Below are 19,326 nucleotides of genomic sequence, written 5' to 3'. Positions count from 1 at the left end.
CGGCGTCTATACCAGCATTTTGCTGAGAACAGGGCTCGAGTGAAAAACCGTGTCATGTTTGCTATGGTTAAACTGAAAGGATATGCAAAACACCATTCTTTGGTCTATGTTTATTTAGAAATTTCCAATCTTTTACAGAACTGATTGAACATTTGCATAATGTCCGTCATTTCGTGGCTTAAACTCGGTCTAAACTGAAAAGAATGGAAAAAAATCTTAATAAACACAAATATATATAATATACAGTAATATTATTAACACCGTAAAAACAAAAAGTGCATAAAACATGTTAATAAATTATTTTCCCTATTTTTGGAAGTATTATACATAAAAATCTGTAGTATACTGAAGAGTGTATATCATTTGTCTGGAGTATCATAACAAAATATGTGATGAAGTGTCACATGTACAGGTATATCACATGTGATGACTGTATCATAGTAACAATCTTGCATGTGACACTGCATTTATAACATGTGATGCTGTATTGCATAATTTGTTTGATACTTCACAAATATTATAAATACTGTATAATATATTTGTAGGTAAGTACTGAAAATCCTACTAAAGATTTGGAAGAGAATTCTAAGTGATTCTGAATACAGAGAAGAACATAAGAATGCGATACCTGTACATAGTTTAACAATAATAATAAAAAAACTATTCATAAATCATTTTCTAGCGTTTACCAAGATTAAAATTAAATTATTTGAAAACAGTTTATAGAATTCTTTTTAAGTTGAAAACCAGGCAAAAGAAAGTTTCACAGAATGTATTAAACCATTATTATACACAACCTTAACGGACAATAACTTGTATTTATATCAACAATACTATATTATACACAGAGGTCCCAATTTGGAAAAATAAAATATCAGGGGACTTATAATAAAGCATGGCCAACCCATAGAGGGTACTATAAATTTTCCAAATACACCAAAGATAAAACAAATCTCTTGAATTTGCATCTATACAGTGGCGTAATGTATGGGACACAGGCTCCTAATGGGCCTTCCAATACTGGGATAGTTAGTTGCATCAAGGCTGCTCATACTCTGGGGTCCCTTAAGCTTTGGAGCCCCTTGGTTTACCCAGTGAGCGCTCATAGCCGTTACGCCACTGCATCAACAGTAAACAACAGACGTGGTGCCAGGCACTTTGCCAAAAAGAAGAGATTTCCAGCTTTAGCGAGTGACGGGAGATCAATCGAAATATCGGGAAACTCAGACAATTACGTATTTGGATGCATTCTAATCCAACGGCATAATGAATACAATTTATATGTTCATATACAATATTATAATAATTGAAAATATTAAAATTATACAAATTTGAAATACTAATTAACAATACATAATTAAATTTGTAATTATCTGTTTACATAAAACCATACTAAATTATATTTGTCAATTATTAAAATGATTAATATGCAATCATAATGTAAATTGGAAAAAAAAAACCTCAACCGAATATTTTAAATCATATTTCAAATAAATTTGTACTACTACTGTGTATTTATCTTTAATATAAATTTGTATAATAAAACAAGTATAAATATTTAAAGTACAGTCTTTGTATTACACATTAACACAATAATCTGCGTATATAAAATTTCTTGTAATGAAATGTGTCAATTAATTTTTGAGTTAAATTAATGACAAAATTACAATCTATAATAATTTCATAACAAATATTAATGTTTGTTAAAATTTAGAACACATATTTGAGTATATAATATTCGTATTATTAAATAATACTCTGCCTGTGATGTATTGGGATTTCTTTGGTAGATTGTTTAATATTGAATTCCAATGGAGGCCTGAACTGCGCTGCTGTAATCTTTTATAGATATTGTTCTGATAAAAAGTTAAGACGATTTTAAATTTCCTCTGTATATTTGCTGAAAATTCAATTTATTTCTATATCTATATGATTTTTCAAAGAAAGTTTTAAATATCATAGCTACGTTGATAAACTGAATCCAGTACTGAACTTTGAGATCTTTTTTACAATTTGGTATGTTCCATTTGACCTTTGAACTTTACAGAGGAACCTTTTCGTCTGGCAGCTGAGATGGTTCATCTTTATTTGTTGTAGGTGTGTCTGAATTCACTTGCTCTTCCTTTACTGTTGTATTCAGCGTTTCCTCAAACGTTGAAAGATCTTCTGACTTAGAACCAGATATTTTATTCTGAAACAATAATTGTTTAATACTAGGTGATTAGTCTTTTAGGTTATCTGCTGCTTACTTGAGCTCAAATCTAACCCCTAGCCATCAGCACAAGCTTGGTGGTCTAGAGGTATTACTTCTGAATTTGTTTGTATTCTCAATGTATTGGCATTACAGTAAGTATATCTGACCAATTTCGTTTAGGTTGGTTAGTTAAGACATTAGCTTAGAAGTGGATAGTTAAGTGAAGACTTGGCTTGAAGGGAGAAGGTATATTGGAAAGGTTTGTTTGTGTTTTAATACGGATGATTGATTACTGTAATTACTAGATTTCTATCTATTGCAGATCACAAATTTGTATTGAGATTCCCCAACAAGAATGGTAGGCCCACCCATATCTTTTATTAGAAGGAACTAAATCCCACACCCCAATGAGTTGGTTGCTTTCCTCTTGCAAAGGCACCATTTTAAGTCACATGTCTATGGCCCTGATTATTATACGAACCTTAATGCTTCCTGAAGCTGATGACACTTTACTTTCAAACGATTTAAATGTTGTTGATTCTTTCATTTCTCCCAGTTTTCGTGAGATGGATGAACCCAATGTGGAGAAAGCAGCACCAGTCTTCTGACCAGCAGTTGAAAGACCACTTTTTGTCTTGTTGTATCTAAAACAGGAAATAATGATGATATAAATGTTTCACGGGCAGTGGCTTAAACCCGATGCCCCTGGTTTAGGGACCCAAAGTGGCCTGCCAATGCTGGAGGCCTCTGGTGTTTTTAGCCCCCACGACACATTTCATCGGCCCTCCTCAGAGGCTCCTGTAAGCTCCAGGGCCCCTGTAAGCTCCAGGGCCTCTGAGTTCAGCCAGTGAGCGCTCATAGCCATTACGCTAGGCTGTTGTCCCTATGATTTCCCTTGGGTTTACAAGTCTTCTACAGTTATTAACAGGAAACACTCCATTTGTCATGAAGTTGTTTATAAACTTGCCATTTACAGGAATTGTTGTTGAAACAGCTTGTTTCCCATTATGTATAGGGAACTCCGAGTCCCAGTGATACTAACAATGAATGGGTAGGAATCTTCTGATATAAATACTAAATATACAATATGAAATTTATAAAATATTATTAAGCTGGCCCTCACTCAAACCTTGATAAACAAAAACATTTTTGTTTGTTTGATGGATATGTTGTTTTATGCAGTATTAATTTTTTTTGCAGCAATAGTTTACCCTTCACCAAATCAAATAAACTTTTTCCATCATTCTGTTTATGTTAAATACAAATGTATCAAAATATTGAACATTTCCAGGTCTGAACAGCCTAAACTGAAATGCTCATATTGTAGATTTATAAAAATTATTCAACAAAAAATAATCTGTGAGTGAAAGTAATATTACCATAAAAAGAAAAATGAAAGAAGTGTGCTTTAAAAAAAAAAGAATGCAGAAAATTAAAAAAGAAAAAAGTACCAAAACCAAGAAAATTAAAAATGACCCACAACCAAATTTGTGAGAATTAGAGTGAAAAATTGAAATAATAAAAGTGAAAAAAAAAACAGAGATGAGATAAAACTCACGCCTTGGACTCCTTTACACTACTGTTCCATTTTTTAATGCGAAAACTACTCCTTTGATAACTGTAATTTTAGACATGAGGAATTAATGTTTTAATTCATTGTTTATTTATGTCAATAAATAATGTATGTAATACTTTATAGCATAGTATAACAGAGCACTTTTTAATTGTTTACAGCAAAAAGTCATTGTGTTTAATAATAATAGTTTATTTTTCACTAACAGACACTATACAGGGGCTTTGAAAACACAACTACCGATTATCAAATTAGGATTTCAGATCTAGAATGGTGTAAACACTATTTCCAAAGAAAAAATGACTAGATATTTTTATAACTTTGTGTTATAGATTTCTGCTATAATGAATGCACGATAGTAAACTAAGAAATCAATATCTTTCTTATTTCACGTAATTGATTTAAATATTGATGTGTAGTCCCAAGTCAATTATATATGTGGTATTAACATCATAAATTCAATAAGGATCAATGTATCTAGGTGTATCTATCAGAATATCAGTATACAGTACTTCTAACTAGTACAAAAACTACTCCCTACTACTATTGGGAGTCAACACAAAGAAGGGTAGCCTAATAGTTCAATAGTACTACAGAAAGTCTGTAATTTTTAAGTAAATTCGGCCCAATTGTGGACTTATGGAAATAAATACTAGGGAAATACATACAAAACAAAATTAAGATTTGGCCTAAAATTATGGTAAATCCCTGGCAAAACTCAATAATTATTGACAAATCTAGTACCCGCAATATAAAAACCACTGCTTCCAGGTTTTCCATGACTGTACAAGTGTCAACTGAACATGGGGTCGTGACCTTTTGTTTTTATGACCCAAAAATAAACTACAGGTATACAGCTGTAACGTTTGAAAATCCTTCTGCTCATGCTCAGAAACATGTCCACATGCGCATAATGACCGAAGCGATGTATACACAAAATACTGAAATATTTTATTTCACTATGGAAATTTTGTATCAAGACTACTAAAATTAATTCTTAATGCTTATGTAAGGAATAGGAAGCCACTCTGACTCTGTTTCCAAAGGGTAATATTCCTGAAGCGTGCATGCATTTAAATATTTATGCAAAACATTTCAATGACATATTTAGCATGGATTAGTAGAATCAAGATGCATTAATATTTTTTAATAAATCACTTTGTGACTTTTTGTCATTTTTATCTCTCAAAAATCTAAACTTAGAATCAATTTTAACCTTTCACGGTTCTCTCTTTTATCTCAATATTTAGTTTAAATTATTTAAAGTTTAATCTAAAATTGCAGAATTAAATAATCCATATACTTTTCAGAGAGTAGATTATATGGAAGAGTCATTCAATTGGTTCAGAAATCAAGGAAGAAATAACTGTTAAATAGAATAAAAGATACAAATTCAAAACAACTGTTAATGTTATTTCCAAATTTTAACTCAAATGTTAGTATTATTGCTAGTAATGTTCTTATAACTTTCTCAAAGTCAATGATGAAGTGAAAATAAAAGTAAAACAAAGCAGTTTAATGTTAAAAGAATAGTGAGTTTTCTCGTCATGCAGGTGACAACAGGCAAATATTCCATTCTGATGAAGATGCAATGTTATGTTAAGATATGTGGCAATAGTTTTATTAACAGTATCTGATGGAAATGTCTTGAGCGTGTATCGGCATTGAATTAAAAACAAACTATACCTCTGTTTAAGGAGACACCATAGCATGAAACATGACAGGCCATTACACAAACAAACAGTGGCGTACTGTATGAGTGCCGCTTCCTTGGATAAACCGAGCCCTATCTCTCTACAAAGAGTGCATACAATACGAAAAAAAGAAATTCTGTTGAGCACCCCTATCGAATATTGGTGACGTCTGACTGCGCCCTTAAGAGGGAGCCATTAAATCTAGTAGAGTTGTTATCCGATAGGAGTGCTCATCAGAATTTCTTTTCGTAATTGTATTCTCTTTGGAAAGAGAGAGGGCCATTGTCGGTTTATCCAGGTAAGCTAGTCAAGAAGTCAATAAGATACCTATTTACGAGATAAATAAATATAGTGTTTGAGTACCCCCTAATCCTAAACTGTTGACCACATGACCTGATTGAAAAGGACAAAAAAAAACTATTGCCACGATCATCAGTAAACTAAAAAACTATATGATGTGTGAACTGTGAGGCTTGTACAGCTTTAGTGAGATGAGTGGTTAATGCTGAAACTAACTCCACAGCAATGCGGACAAAGAGGAAACCACTTACGCTGAAGATGTTACAATTCTTTCATTTATTTCATGTAATTTATTTGATGTATTTACATATCTGTAAAAAAAATGGTATAAATTCTAAAATATCAATGTATGCCACAGAGTCATATTCCATCCTGCTTCAACTTAGTATAGTTTTGAAGAAAACTGAAGATATGATTTGTCTCCAAATTACACAGAAGGTAATTTACTTTAATATTATTAGAGTTCAGGTTAGGACTCAGAGTTAGAGTTTAGTAATATGACTTAGGAAAACCCTAAATATTGTATTGTAGCCTATTCTAGCAATTATGCAGTTATAGCAAGCCCCATAGGACCAATGCAAGCTCAGGTCTTGTTTGTATACTGTAGTTGACCCATAGCATTATATAGGGACTGTTTTTGCTCTATGGTGTAGGACACATGTAATGCAAGTTTTGAGAATTTTGGTTCTGCAATAACTATTTTAGTTAGTTATGCAGTGATGCATACTGTACACTTTCAATACATTTTTCTTGGCAAAAAAGGTTGGGGAGTGGCTGAGTGAGAAATGCTTCTCAACACACTAATACAACTTGTTTGCATATTTCATACATTTTTGATAAATTTATAATATGGTGAAATTTAGTTTACAACAAAATTTAATTAGTTTAATACACTAAACCCAAAATGTCTGGCTTTGGCATTTCCATATCTGTCGAATATTTCATATTGTTATGAATAATACCACAGTTGTAAAATATACTATTCTGCAAGAGTCAATAACTAATGTATGCACAATTAGACTCGGATATGATCGCTGTAGTATGGCCATTGATGGAGTATTACCACAGTTAATTACACCCACGAGACACAGTTTATAACGCTAATGTGTCGTAGACATTTGGTACTCAATTATTAAGCTTCAAAATTAAATGTACCGTTACCGATGGGATTCAGAATAATATCCCTGTCAAAAACTGAAGTATTTATATGAATATGATATTGTGTTATAGTTATTTTGTTGGTATTTTATTCATTTGATAACAAAATATTATGAAGTAATGATATTTATAGAGCCTTCTCCTGCTACAATATGACAGTATTTTTACTTGCAAGTGTTACTGTTAGCAGGTATTATTCAATAATAATTCTTAAACTTTTAATCCATCCCACTTTAGCGTAAAAGTAAATAGTTTTTCTTTAAAATATCATTCCATTCAGATACCGACTGCCATAACTTTTGTTTATTCTTTAAGCACAGGATCGGCTCCTACCTTCACTACTGTATATAAAAGAATGTTTTATTATTTAAAACACTGATCTGGAACCATGCATATGATAAGATAAGCTTCAGGAAATTTCTATTTTACTGTTTATTTCTTTTGTGTTCGCTATTATTAAATACAATGTATTCTTTTTCAGGATTACTGTATGTCTAAATTATTCTACTGCAGTAACTGCAGTATTACAATGATGTCTGGTTTAAGCCTGCTTTGTTGTATAGTTTATGAGGCAGTCACAACAATAAACGGTGTGTGTGTAAAAAAAAGCAATAATTGCATACAAAATAAAAGGTAAAATGTTATTTAAAATGAGGTTACAGTAGTAGAAACATTTTTACATGATCTACTACTATATTTACACATTCATTTTTACTATTCACCTCTTTTTGCATATCACCCCCTGTCAGGCTCATAGCTTTGCCTAGTCACATTGCCTGCTTTCCTAATTTGTGTGGTTTTCGCATGTAAAGGGAAAAATCTCCTCTGTCAAAAAGTGGTCAGGTTGAAACTTTACCAACCAGACTGGTGGCTACGGCCCTGTGTATTCATTTCAGGAAGTTCCTAATTAAATGTTAAGATGTTAATTTTTATTTTAAGTTTTATCCGTATACTTACGCATTGGACTGTTGAAGGTTCTTCCATCCCTGTGCCACGTCTTTCTTGACCTCTGACATCGGCGTGATTCCTAACTTCCTTTTGAGTTCCTTAGCTGCTGCCTCTTTGCTGCGGAGTGTTGATTTCATAGCTGCTATGTCTTCCTCTGTCTGTACAAATTTATAGATACAGTACAACAATGAAAGTTATCACCACAAAAGATATTCCAAATCATATATAAAAATAATTTTTTCTATCAAATTGGTCTTTGAACTAAATTACATTTTTTCACGCAGTCTTATTAGAAATCATTCATATATTTTCGCATCAATAGGATGGTCCCTAATTAGAGGTATTTTCAATTACTGTTTACCTGTATTAGCTCCAGTCTAATTTTTTCCCGTTCCTCTTCATCTTGGACTACATATGGATCTTCAATGTTGACTTCTTGATTAACGCTATTTGTAGTTTCTGTCGGAGTATTTCCATAAACTGGAGTGGATTCCTGGGATGACATGGTGGGTTCATCTACAAAAAACAACCATTAATTTACTTTGTATTCTCTTTTATAATTATTAAGATACACAGGCATAAGATAATTTATTTATCCATTCGTCCCAGGTCATTCTGGAAACTGGGTTAGGCCCTCCACGGCAGCCAGCAGTGCAGCCTAGCAGTTCAGCACTCCAGGAGATGATACCCTTCAAAGTAATCCCCATAAATACCCCTTCCACTTTATTGGCCCCTGACTGATAATCATAATCTCGTAGCACTGGGACAGACCATTTACACCAACCGATATTAAAAATATGGCTTCATGAATCTTATGATGGTTGGTTTAATATATTTCACATCCCACAGCGAGTATAATGACAAATTAAGCATGAAATTGTTGTGCAATTTGCTCTTTACATAAAGCCGCAATTATTACTGTACAAGGATGTTTATATATACTGATACATAAAGTACTATTTTTTTGTGTCGTAATTCAGAGACGGTCTTGCCTAGACGCATAAGATTAAATGTTTCCATACATGTGCTGTTCTGGTCTTCCATAGCCAGGATTCTTTAGGGGCTTTGCTTGCCTACCAAGTGGTCAAGTTAGGCTAGGCTAGTTAGGCCTATCAACCTTACTTCCGCTGCTAGTTTATAGTTAAAAAGAACGTTTCAGGGGTTCGCTCTCTTTGCTTCTCCTTTTTAAACTCCACTTAAAACATACATTTTTGTTTTTCCTGTTCTATATTTCATATTAATTATTTTACATATTAATTATGTTCTTCTTTTCTTTCTTACTTAATACTGTACCTACCAGCTTAAATAAACTATAATGCAAACATTTAAAAGTTCTGCCATGTGGAAACATTGGCATGCAAATTGCATATAAATTTTGTTCAAATACAATATGTATGTTGATAAATGTAAAGCTGTATAAAGCATGGCAATTACCATAGCATTTTAACAGATGTTTATGATGTGTATGTCACATCTGGGTTTGTGTATTAACAACTATCAACTGTAAACATTATTAGTAAACTGTATTGCATTTGAATACAACAACTGTTACAGAATGTACTGATCAGTGTCATGTACAAATAAGTCCATAATTTTTAAGGAGCATTTGTGCTATCATGCTCTTGTGCGATCGCACTCCTGTGCGCTCCTTTTGACTGTGGGGAGGGGAGAGTGAGTTGTTGGCAACATTGATCAAAATCAAATCACTTTCCCGGATCACTTGGATAAAATATTTGAGGCTGTGCTCACCATAATTATAACCTGTGATGGTAGTTCAAACAACTTATCCTACTTATAGTAGTATTTGAATTCTATTTTTAGTTTTAGGCATTATTAAACCTTATAGAGAAAGTAGACTTGATTAATAACACAGTGAACCACTATCCAGACACGATTACATTTAAAGGATTCTATTTTAAGAGCAAGATTAAATTTAATATAAAACTTAAGTGTGTTAATTGGCAAATCCTCTACTGTCTAAATATTATTCATCAATTCTTTAAAGTTCAAATTCTCTAATCCTGGTAAATTAGTTATCTCTAAATTATTTAGCGTTATCAATGAATGCTTTATATAAATCAATAAGTATGTAATGTAATATTACTTGAAGTAAGAAATAATTGAATTAGTACTGAATTGTCCTACAGAAATTGTATAGAGGAAAAGGGGTTTTGTTTTCACAATGTTCGATATTGCTAATAATACAGTTATAAAGAGTAAAGTAAAAAGATCATTACTGCGCAACAGTATAGTGTATGTGTTTCTGAGTGTGTGCAGAATCTTTTTACTCGATAGGCACATATCTGTGTAGTTTATTACTAATTTAACTGAGCTCAGGTAAATTTGTTACTGTTGGCTTACCAATAAAAAAAAATAATTACGCACTCTCACATGATTTTTATAATAGTATACTAACCAATACAGTAATGTCCTTTTAGGTAAGACTAGCTTTGAAAACCATTCACCACACACAATCCTGGTGAAACTATTGGCTTTATAGAAACCACAAAAGGTTGGCATGTATTATTAACATTTTCAATTCCATTTTCGGCAGAGGGGAAGTTTGATGATCACTAATATATATTTTTACCTCTAGGCTAGTATAGTTAAAAAACCTTATTCAATTGTCTGTGAATAAATTGTTATACAGTACCATCCAATGTTTATGTCCTAATTACAGTATGCCTGCTTTCAATTTTTATTCTGATTCTTTATATTTAGTATGAACACCATGATGTTTTTTGTCATAGCCTATCCTTACACCTATCATGTGACTCGATACATAATGTAAAGCTCTGTCGACACTATCAAAATTTATGTGGAAAAAAAATGTGATGTGCCTATATGGACATGATGACGTCATATTAATACCATATTTGGGCACATCACACTAATTTGATAGTGTAGACACAGCTTCATAAATGTTTTACTGTATTGAACGTACTGTTTTTCTCACCCCAGTAAAATATATTCTCATCCTCGTCGTCATCGACATCGGTGGGTACAATTTGAAGGTATGTTTGATAGTTAATTGCAGATGCTGTTCGCATTCTCTCGTCTGTGGGTATATCGGTCCCATTCTCCTTAGGAGCAGTATCCAAGTGTCCATTCATCGTGAATCGTTTTAATTATTAAATATATATAATAAATTTCATATAAAAATAGTAACTATATTAAATAAATTATGATTCATTGCAGAATTGCTCAACTAGCTGGTCATTTTAGGACTGTTCAGTAGTAAGAAGTAGGCCTATTTGGCCTCTACTAAGTTCTGTACTGCAAGTCAACTTTTTGAACTTTGTCAAGAATAGCTATTTGTATTGCAAACCGGTCAGCTCTTAGATTCCTCAAAGTCACACAAATAATATGTTGACTTTCCAACCGTAAAGTGTTATAAGAAATGACGTGTTGAAGTTACTGATAAAAGTAAGGGTAGCCTAGTAGTATAGTAAACAAGGCCATACGCTGTGTAGCTGAGAAATAATGATGTTCTTGTAGCTAATATACTGGTATAATCATTTTCAATAGGCCTTCCAACAACTTGAAGAAAACAGCATACTATTCCACTGTGATTCCAATATTTACAACAACTACCTGTAAATCAGTGACCAACCAGGTGTCAGCAAGCTGTCAATATTAATGCTTTAAAATATCTGAATCCAAAATACATTATTAAACAGAATATTAGATTATTCTTCCTCTAATAATCATATAATTATGACAACATCACAGAGCAGAAATTGAGTACATTAAATAAGCAATTTTTTGTTAAGCAGTGCTTGACGATATCTAAAAAGTTGACACGCCACGTCTATACTGATTTTGTAAACAGGAGTGTAGACGGCCTATTGTTTCGCTTATCCAACCATGAAATCAAACAGTGGTTTTGTAAATACTAGCAAATAGACAAATGAATGAGATAGCTCCTATTGGTTCAAGGTCTAGTCCTATTATGTCACATGCCAATGTGCGAATTGGTGTTCTTTAAAAACGAAAGTAGGTTTAGCTTCTTCTATTGTCTTGCCTTTATTGTTCTGAACTCGTTGATGTGTCATGCCCTATTGTTAAGATCTTTTCTGGTTTCATTCAGTTGAGAAAAGCTGTAAAGTTTTATGATTAAAGAGTTTTTCATAAAGTTTAACGAGTCCAGAATGCTGCCACCAATAATAGGTGGTTCCTTCACAATACTGTACTTTTGATGAAAAAAGTTCTTGTTTTCACTCTCAAAGGGAATGCAAGCAAAATCTCAGATCTCAAAGTATAGTGCAGTATGACCATGGATCTCTAATAATATAGGTTCATGGTATGGCCATGAAGGTATCTGTACCTCCATGATATGACCATACACCACACCCTCTTTTCTAATAACAGCAATTTCCCTTTTACTGCCACTGTATTAAGAGATCGAGATGAAGGAATCTGGCTGTCATTGTCTGTGTCTTTTAAGCAGTGTGCTGTCTCATTCCTCCATCCTTCAGAGTATAGATGTCAAGTCTTGCAGCGAAAAACATAGAATGTCCCTATTCAAAATGACTAAGGGATGCTGCCATGGTCCCAGAAAGGGCAAGCCAAATTTTCTTAATTTCATGAATTAAAAATGACATAATTTATACTACTAAAAACGGTATATTAACCATTTCCAAGAAACCAATATTTGTAATTAAAATAAATGTTTTTAAATAATTTCATGTAACAATTTATTATTTTTGTTTTGTATTAAATGAGTACACATGAGTCATCCTTGTATCAGTACTTTTAATCTGATTAACTACTGGCCTCAATTTAATTTTCCTGGCCCAAAAAAATAGTTTAATGGGACATTTTTAGAGGGCAGGTGTGGTTCCAGGGGGTAGTGCTGGCCCCTCTCCATTTTGACATCTAAAATGAACTACTTGACACACTAGAATTTTATACAGTACGTTTTTAAAAAATCATCGGAGTCATCGTTCCTGTAAATTGACCAGTAAGTGCATGTTTGGTTTATACTAACAACACTGAAAAAGTATTACTGTAGCTTTCATTTCAGCTTTTCATACTTTGACTATATTATTCTTAATAATATTAATTAGTTCAGTGGATAGACTGTGTAATTGTTATGAATTTTTAAATAACAGTTGGATTGACCACTCACCTCAGTTGTCGTAATATAAATTAAAACGTTAATAATAAAATTTGTCCACAGGCAAGCGAGTAAATTTCAAACAATTTATTTGATTAGTTTAGAGTAATCTCAATTCAAATTTAGCTTTTAATAAAGTCAGTTCACAAAAATATTGATTTCTCAAAGTTATTACACATTGAGAGATATCGCTGAGCGGTCAAGCATACCATACGCTGTCCTCTATTACCGGTCTACACCTCTTAAGCGAGGTGCGCTTTAGGAGCTATAGAGTGCCAGTGAAGCATGTTAAAAACCATTGATTATGCTAAAATGTAAAGCAAGTTTAGGAAGCATATTTCTTTTGACAACACATTAACCTTGTGTTAGAAACACTGTACCTTTAATACTTTAAAGGTATTTTTTAGACATACAGAAAAGGTTTTAAAATATTTTTTTTTCACTTATAATTTAAGAAATTATAAAAAATGTACCATAAATATTTAATGAAATGTAAGAATAACTTATGAAAGAGATAAAATAGACAACCAACTTTACAAATAATTAAGAAAAAATAATTGGAAAAACTCTGTTCTGATTTGTTAGAACTTTATGATTTACATCAAATTTTATTTTTTAGTCAACAGAATGGCATCTCAGTTTTATTCTTTTTGAATTGTTTCAGTTACCAGTGCGTATCATACTCTTTTAAAATAATTATTTCATGAGCACTGTTTTTTAGTCATTGTCTCTCCCATTCACCTGTTCAGTTGCATGCAGTACTACTGTATTCTGTTCCATTGTTCAAATATCTCCTATTGTGTCTAAAAGGATCAAACCTACCAAGTGAAATTGTTTATTTTTATCTTATTTACTAAATAAAAGGAAATTGACAGTTATTGTAAAAATTAACTATTAATATTATCATTATAAAAATTTGCAATCAAACAATTAAATAAAATCAGTAATAAAATCAGTATCAAAATCAGTATTAAAATCAGTATTAAAATCAGTTTTAAGCATAACATATTTTCAACTGTCAGAAACGTAAACATATGGTATGTTTATTTTACACAACTGTTTTATACATAAACGAAACAAAACTCCAGGCACATCACAAACGGTAATAACAACGAAAGGAAACAATGAAAACGTAATACAAACTTTTAAAATTAAAGAAATCCATCATCGTGATGAGTGGACGGTATGGCCTATCCTCTTTTCAAGTCGCAGTAATCAAGGATATACTTGTCATCAACAAGCTGTCCAGAAATGAATGGTTTGTGTTGATGATACCGCGCAACTAAACTGTAATCGTATCCCAAATGTCACGGTTTGTGCATTAAAAACTACTTTATACAGAACAAATTAGTTTACAGCGTTTGATGACAACATCGTTAATCCAAAACCAAACTGACCTATTGAATACTATTTTACTTTTTACTTTTATTATGGTTGTTAAATGCTGATTGATTGAATTGTCTTCAATGACAAAAAATGTTAAATATATTTTGTGTTTTTACGAACACTTTTTTGTCATTTTATTTCACATTAAATGCTGCAGTATTTATCCACTTTTTACCAAAATTTGATAAAAAAAATGTATTTACATTAAAAACTGTCAATCAGGTTTTGGCTAAGTTAAACAGTTTATTTAAATTTTTTTTTTTTATTAACTAAAAGTAAAATAATTTTATTTGTTAAACTATTGTTATTAAAATAACTGGCCTATTGAAAGCTTGACTATATTCATTGTTTTGGGGGACATTACATCTTTAACAATAAGTAATATTCATTGTTGGTACATCAACAATATAGGGAATCTTTATTTTTTTTAGAAGCTCTTTTGTTTTTTTAAAGAAAGTAACCGGATCTGGAGATATACTGTAGAGGAAAGTGATAGGCTGCTGGATCACTGTCCTGTTGTAATCTCCCCAATATTATTCATCAATACGCATTTTGTAATCACTATTCTACTGTACAGTAGGTTAAGCAATCACTAATTAATGCAAAATCTACCACCAGTAACTCTACAGAATTTGTTTGCTGTTCTATGAAATCATATCATCATACCAATGAGTAAAACAAATAATTCAGGAAATAGTTTTACAACAAATTTGATGTTAGAAATGTTTTATTTGTTAAAACAGTTAAACAATAATTAACACCAAATTTGATTAATGTTCTGAAAATGTAATAAATACTTCAAATAAATACGAACTACTGTAGGCTACAGTGACTGAAAAACAAAATATTGTCCGTAGCTTATTCATCCTTTCATATGTATGTGGATGTTGTTGGTAGGACAAATTTGTTTTTGGAAATCAAGGTTTTGTTATCAGAGACGTAAATTAATTTAACAAATTAATTGAGGTATGTTGTGTACACACTTCTCCGAGAATTGCTGCATGAATGAAATCAATGTGATTGATTATTTGAATAAGTTATAAATATAAATAGTAATTAATAGTTTTTTTAGTTGTTGACTTTATTTTTGGGGAGAGAGGGGAGGTGAGAGTACAAATGGGAAAAACTATTTTATATTTTTCTTACCTCCAGCAGAAATATCCTCATACAAATCATCTGGAGGCGTTTTCATACCGTTCGTTGCCATTTCGATAACTAGACTTCTTCTTTCCTAGGCCTAACAAGCAAAAGTTATTGTACTTTCTCTCGAATGTAGACTACTACAGAGGCCTAGTGTACTACAAAATACAGAAGGTAAACAGCTTGCCGAATTCTCACTAGCTAGGCTACTCTGCTCCCAGTGACGTTGACCTACCTTGCACACCGTCTCTGATGTGTTTTGTCGATCTTTTTCGTTTTGTCAACAAAAAACCACGTAGTTTACCTAACCTTTCATTGACCTTAAATATTAATAATTACAATTGAGAAAATAATATAGGTTTTATTTTTTTATGGAATAATCTAATTTTTTTTAATATTTATTCTTCTAAAGGTATATTTTTCGTTTTCAAAAATATTTTGAATTATTATAATAATAACATTTAATCTTTGTTTGGAAGAAGTGTTTGTAGAGGGTACTTGCCATGACGTAATTTTAGTACAAAAATCGTCAAGATGGCGATGCAAGCGGGTCGTCGACAAAATGTGAGTTCTTTTATTTGTATTTTTAACTATGTTTCAGTTATAATTTAAATAGGTAATACTATTTAATTAACTATAAATGGAATTAAGATGCAAAATAGTGTTATTTATTTATAGGTTTTTGTGTAGATTTCATAGTAAATTGATTGAAAACGTAAGCCGGCCTCGTCGTGCATGCTCCACAACGTACAGGGCCTATTTGCGATTATCGGCCATGGACGCTTAGTGTTGGCCTGGGTAGGTGGCCTCCGACATGATTTTCCGGCGCTTCAGTTTCGCACCCATCTTGTATTTCGACACCAAATGCTTCAACTAACTTTGTCATGGATATCACACATTATTATAATTTTTTGATCCAAATTTGTATAGGCCTATGCTGTGTGTGGTTAATTTAATAATAATATTTTAAAAGCTTTATCGCAAATATTAATATATACTTTATTTCGTGAAGAACGTCAATGCACAATGGGAAGGGTTTGGGAGCATACGTACAAACAACAAATCATGTATGTACGCGTCGTGACGTTTGCTCCCAAATCCTTCCCACCATGCTTCGCGTACGCTACAGTATTTGCGGTAAACCTTATGTTCCAGCTGCCTTAACCCAAGTTCTAGCGACTTGCATATATTTTTCAATTTATCATTCAGTATTTTAATCTGAAATAGTATACAGTATATGCCCTAATCTTAACAATTTTAAATCAACAAAAAGGATCCAAGTATTTCGAAAATTATTAAATGGAATAAGTTGTAAATAATTTTACACCCGGATTTACAATATAAATTAGAGAAGACATGTCACATGTGGGCAATGGAATTTCAGGATTATAATAATCAAACTTTTCAGAAGAAGATCGTACAGTCTTTCTTTTTCTGAACCACCAATCAGAGGTCAAAAATTCCTGTACAAGTTGACTTCTTTTACACAGTTTTCTTCAAGCACAACAATAAAAAAAATGATTTAAAAAAAAAGAATAAACTTTACGATTGTTGTTATTCTGCAGGTTCGTCTACCACCAGAAGTAAACAGAATTTTATATGTGAGAAACTTGCCTTACAAGATTACAGCAGAAGAAATGTACGATATCTTTGGAAAATATGGTGCAATAAGACAGATCAGAGTGTAAGCAAAATGAGCTACATTTAAAAATATTTGAAATTAATTTATTCTTAAAATTAATAAATTACTTTAATACTATTACTTTTTTTGGCCAAAATTGTCATTAATAAAAGTAACCATTTCATTTGGTAATGAATGAAAACATTATTTTGTATGATTTTAAACATTTTGTAAAGTAATTTTAGCCCCACCCCCATAAAATGATTATTGTATGGCACAAACAACATGTTTAGGCTTCATAAAATTCTAAATTTATATCTTTAATTAATCTCTAGTTATATTTAACAAATTGTTGGTTAAAAGGAGCAACAGTATTATCTTGTATTTGTTGTGCTTTTTGGGATAAAAAAAAAACGTGGTTAGATGCCGCAAAGTAGGCGGCAATGCCTTAACCATTTATGTGTTGAACACCCTAGGGTGTCTTCCGTCCTTGTCAAGGGGAGTGCTAACCTGCTCTCCTTTCTTACAACACAAGAAAATTGGAGTTTCCAAATTCTATGTATACCGGCTGTATCCATAATTGACACAGAACAAGTGTTGAAAATATTTGTTAGCACAAAATTCCTTAATTTATCTTTTTTATCTAATTGTTGGTTACTCTCTACCTATCTAAACAAATTTATACCAATTTTATTTAAAAATACATACCATACACTGAATATATTCAAATAAAAATTTAGTTTTGTCCTAATTTGTACATATTGAATATTCATTAGTTAGTCTACATGCTCCAGTCGTTTTGTGGTGTTTATATACAATGCAATTGTAAACCTTTTATATTGGGTAGTCATTTTCTAATAATAGAAAGACAAAAGGTACAGTAACAGATAAAACATGTATTGTACTTATGATGTTAGCATTTAATGTTTCAACATTTATTATGTCATCAGGAATTAATTAATTTAATTTATTTATAATGATAAAATGTTGGTAATCCCATTTGTTCTTGTTTTGTTTTATAGACAAATGTATATAAGTTACATAACAATTTTATCTTACCAGTGGTAATCAGGCTGACACCAGAGGAACTGCTTATGTTGTCTATGAAGATATCTTTGATGCTAAGAACGCATGTGATCACTTATCAGGGTTCAACGTCTGCGGACGATACTTGATTGTATTGTACTATCAAGCCACCAGGGTAAGAACAGCCATCTTTCTTGTTAACATTCTAAATTTTTTAAAAGTTTGATGACCACGCCATTTCCTTTGATAAAAGCTTAATAAAAGTTGTTATGTTGCTCAATCTATGGTCGCTTTAAGACAATTTCATGCATGAGTAAATTTTCTATAGCGCCCTCTATTTCTTAATTTTAGATTTTTAACAAGTACATTAGTAGAGTTTCTATATTTCTGTAATTTATAACAGAAAATAAGTCCCAAAATAGCCTACCTGTTTTTCAATTGATGTTGTGTATGTGTAACATAACAATTTGTTTAATGGTCATATTCTCCAAATATCTTTACATTATGTTTTCATCATTCTTATTTTGTTTTAATGTACTGGATGGCCCTGTGGTTCCAACTAAATAATCCATTTCAAATGAATCTTTTATTTTCATTATATATTTTTTTTCATCTTCACAGGCTTTCAAGAAAATTGACCAAGCAAAGAAACAAGTTGAACTTGATCAAATGAAAGCGAAATATGGCCTTAGCACACCAGATATTAATAAATGAACATTCCTGAATACTATGGACAATGTTTAGGTTTTTCACCTTGGACAAATAAACAGAAACATGTCTGGCGTATCATGGGCATCGTCCGGGAACTTTAGAATTGATATGAATTATTAGTTCATGTCATTTTATGTGGAATTTGGATGCTTTGAGATTTCACTAATTGTGTGTTTTAAGAACACAAATAAAAAGGTTGTCTGTGTACATAATCCAATGGTAAACAACAATAAACAAAACATGAATATTCAGTTCAGATTAATTAGCATAAACTAGTCAGAACTGGAATTGTAAGCTTGATTGATCTGAAAGGAAAAGGTTGATGAGAATAAAACATCAATTAATAGTTAAATGTATAAAAGTATAGGCCCCACTAAAAATCCTTTTTTTAATATTATCTAGTATAAAGTTACTTTAATGAAGTAAAGCATACTTTCGTATTCGAATGGGAACTTT

General features: G+C 31.8%; 2 protein-coding genes and 1 non-coding gene across 8 annotated transcripts; 1 reads left to right on the top strand and 2 right to left on the bottom strand.

The window, feature by feature from the left end:
* Nucleotides 1–95: 95 nt before the first annotated feature.
* On the bottom strand, nucleotides 96–15,781 carry LOC144840718 (uncharacterized). Of its 6 annotated transcripts, none has more exons than XM_078696693.1 (6): nucleotides 15,519–15,781; nucleotides 8,229–8,383; nucleotides 7,877–8,025; nucleotides 6,013–6,072; nucleotides 2,676–2,838; nucleotides 96–2,191 (listed from the first exon to the last, which is right to left on the bottom strand). In XM_078696693.1, the coding sequence occupies exons 1-6, from the start codon at nucleotides 15,577–15,579 to the stop codon at nucleotides 2,042–2,044; spliced, it is 738 nt and encodes a 245-aa protein (XP_078552819.1). In that variant the 5' UTR covers nucleotides 15,580–15,781; the 3' UTR covers nucleotides 96–2,041. The 6 variants fall into 6 exon arrangements, with proteins under 6 accessions (XP_078552819.1, XP_078552820.1, XP_078552815.1 ...); XM_078696694.1 differs by lacking the exon at nucleotides 15,519–15,781 and adding an exon at nucleotides 14,130–14,238; XM_078696689.1 differs by lacking the exon at nucleotides 15,519–15,781 and adding an exon at nucleotides 10,812–11,121.
* A 206-nt stretch (nucleotides 15,782–15,987) lies between these two features.
* LOC144840721 (splicing factor 3B subunit 6-like) lies at nucleotides 15,988–18,992 on the top strand. Its single transcript, XM_078696696.1, has 4 exons — nucleotides 15,988–16,076; nucleotides 17,078–17,196; nucleotides 18,196–18,334; nucleotides 18,781–18,992. Exons 1-4 carry the CDS (start codon nucleotides 16,047–16,049, stop codon nucleotides 18,871–18,873), a joined length of 381 nt encoding a protein of 126 aa, XP_078552822.1. The 5' UTR covers nucleotides 15,988–16,046; the 3' UTR covers nucleotides 18,874–18,992.
* LOC144841641 (U6atac minor spliceosomal RNA) lies at nucleotides 17,541–17,665 on the bottom strand. The gene has a single exon (XR_013612048.1). It is a non-coding gene; the product is annotated as a U6atac minor spliceosomal RNA (small nuclear RNA).
* Nucleotides 18,993–19,326: the final 334 nt, after the last annotated feature.

Source organism: Antedon bifida, chromosome 4 (assembly GCF_963402885.1).
Source record: "Antedon bifida chromosome 4, ecAntBifi1.1, whole genome shotgun sequence".
Classification (NCBI taxonomy): Eukaryota; Metazoa; Echinodermata; class Crinoidea; order Comatulida; family Antedonidae; genus Antedon; species Antedon bifida.
Note: the sequence above shows the minus strand (reverse complement) of the source record. Positions and strands in the feature narration are given on the sequence as shown.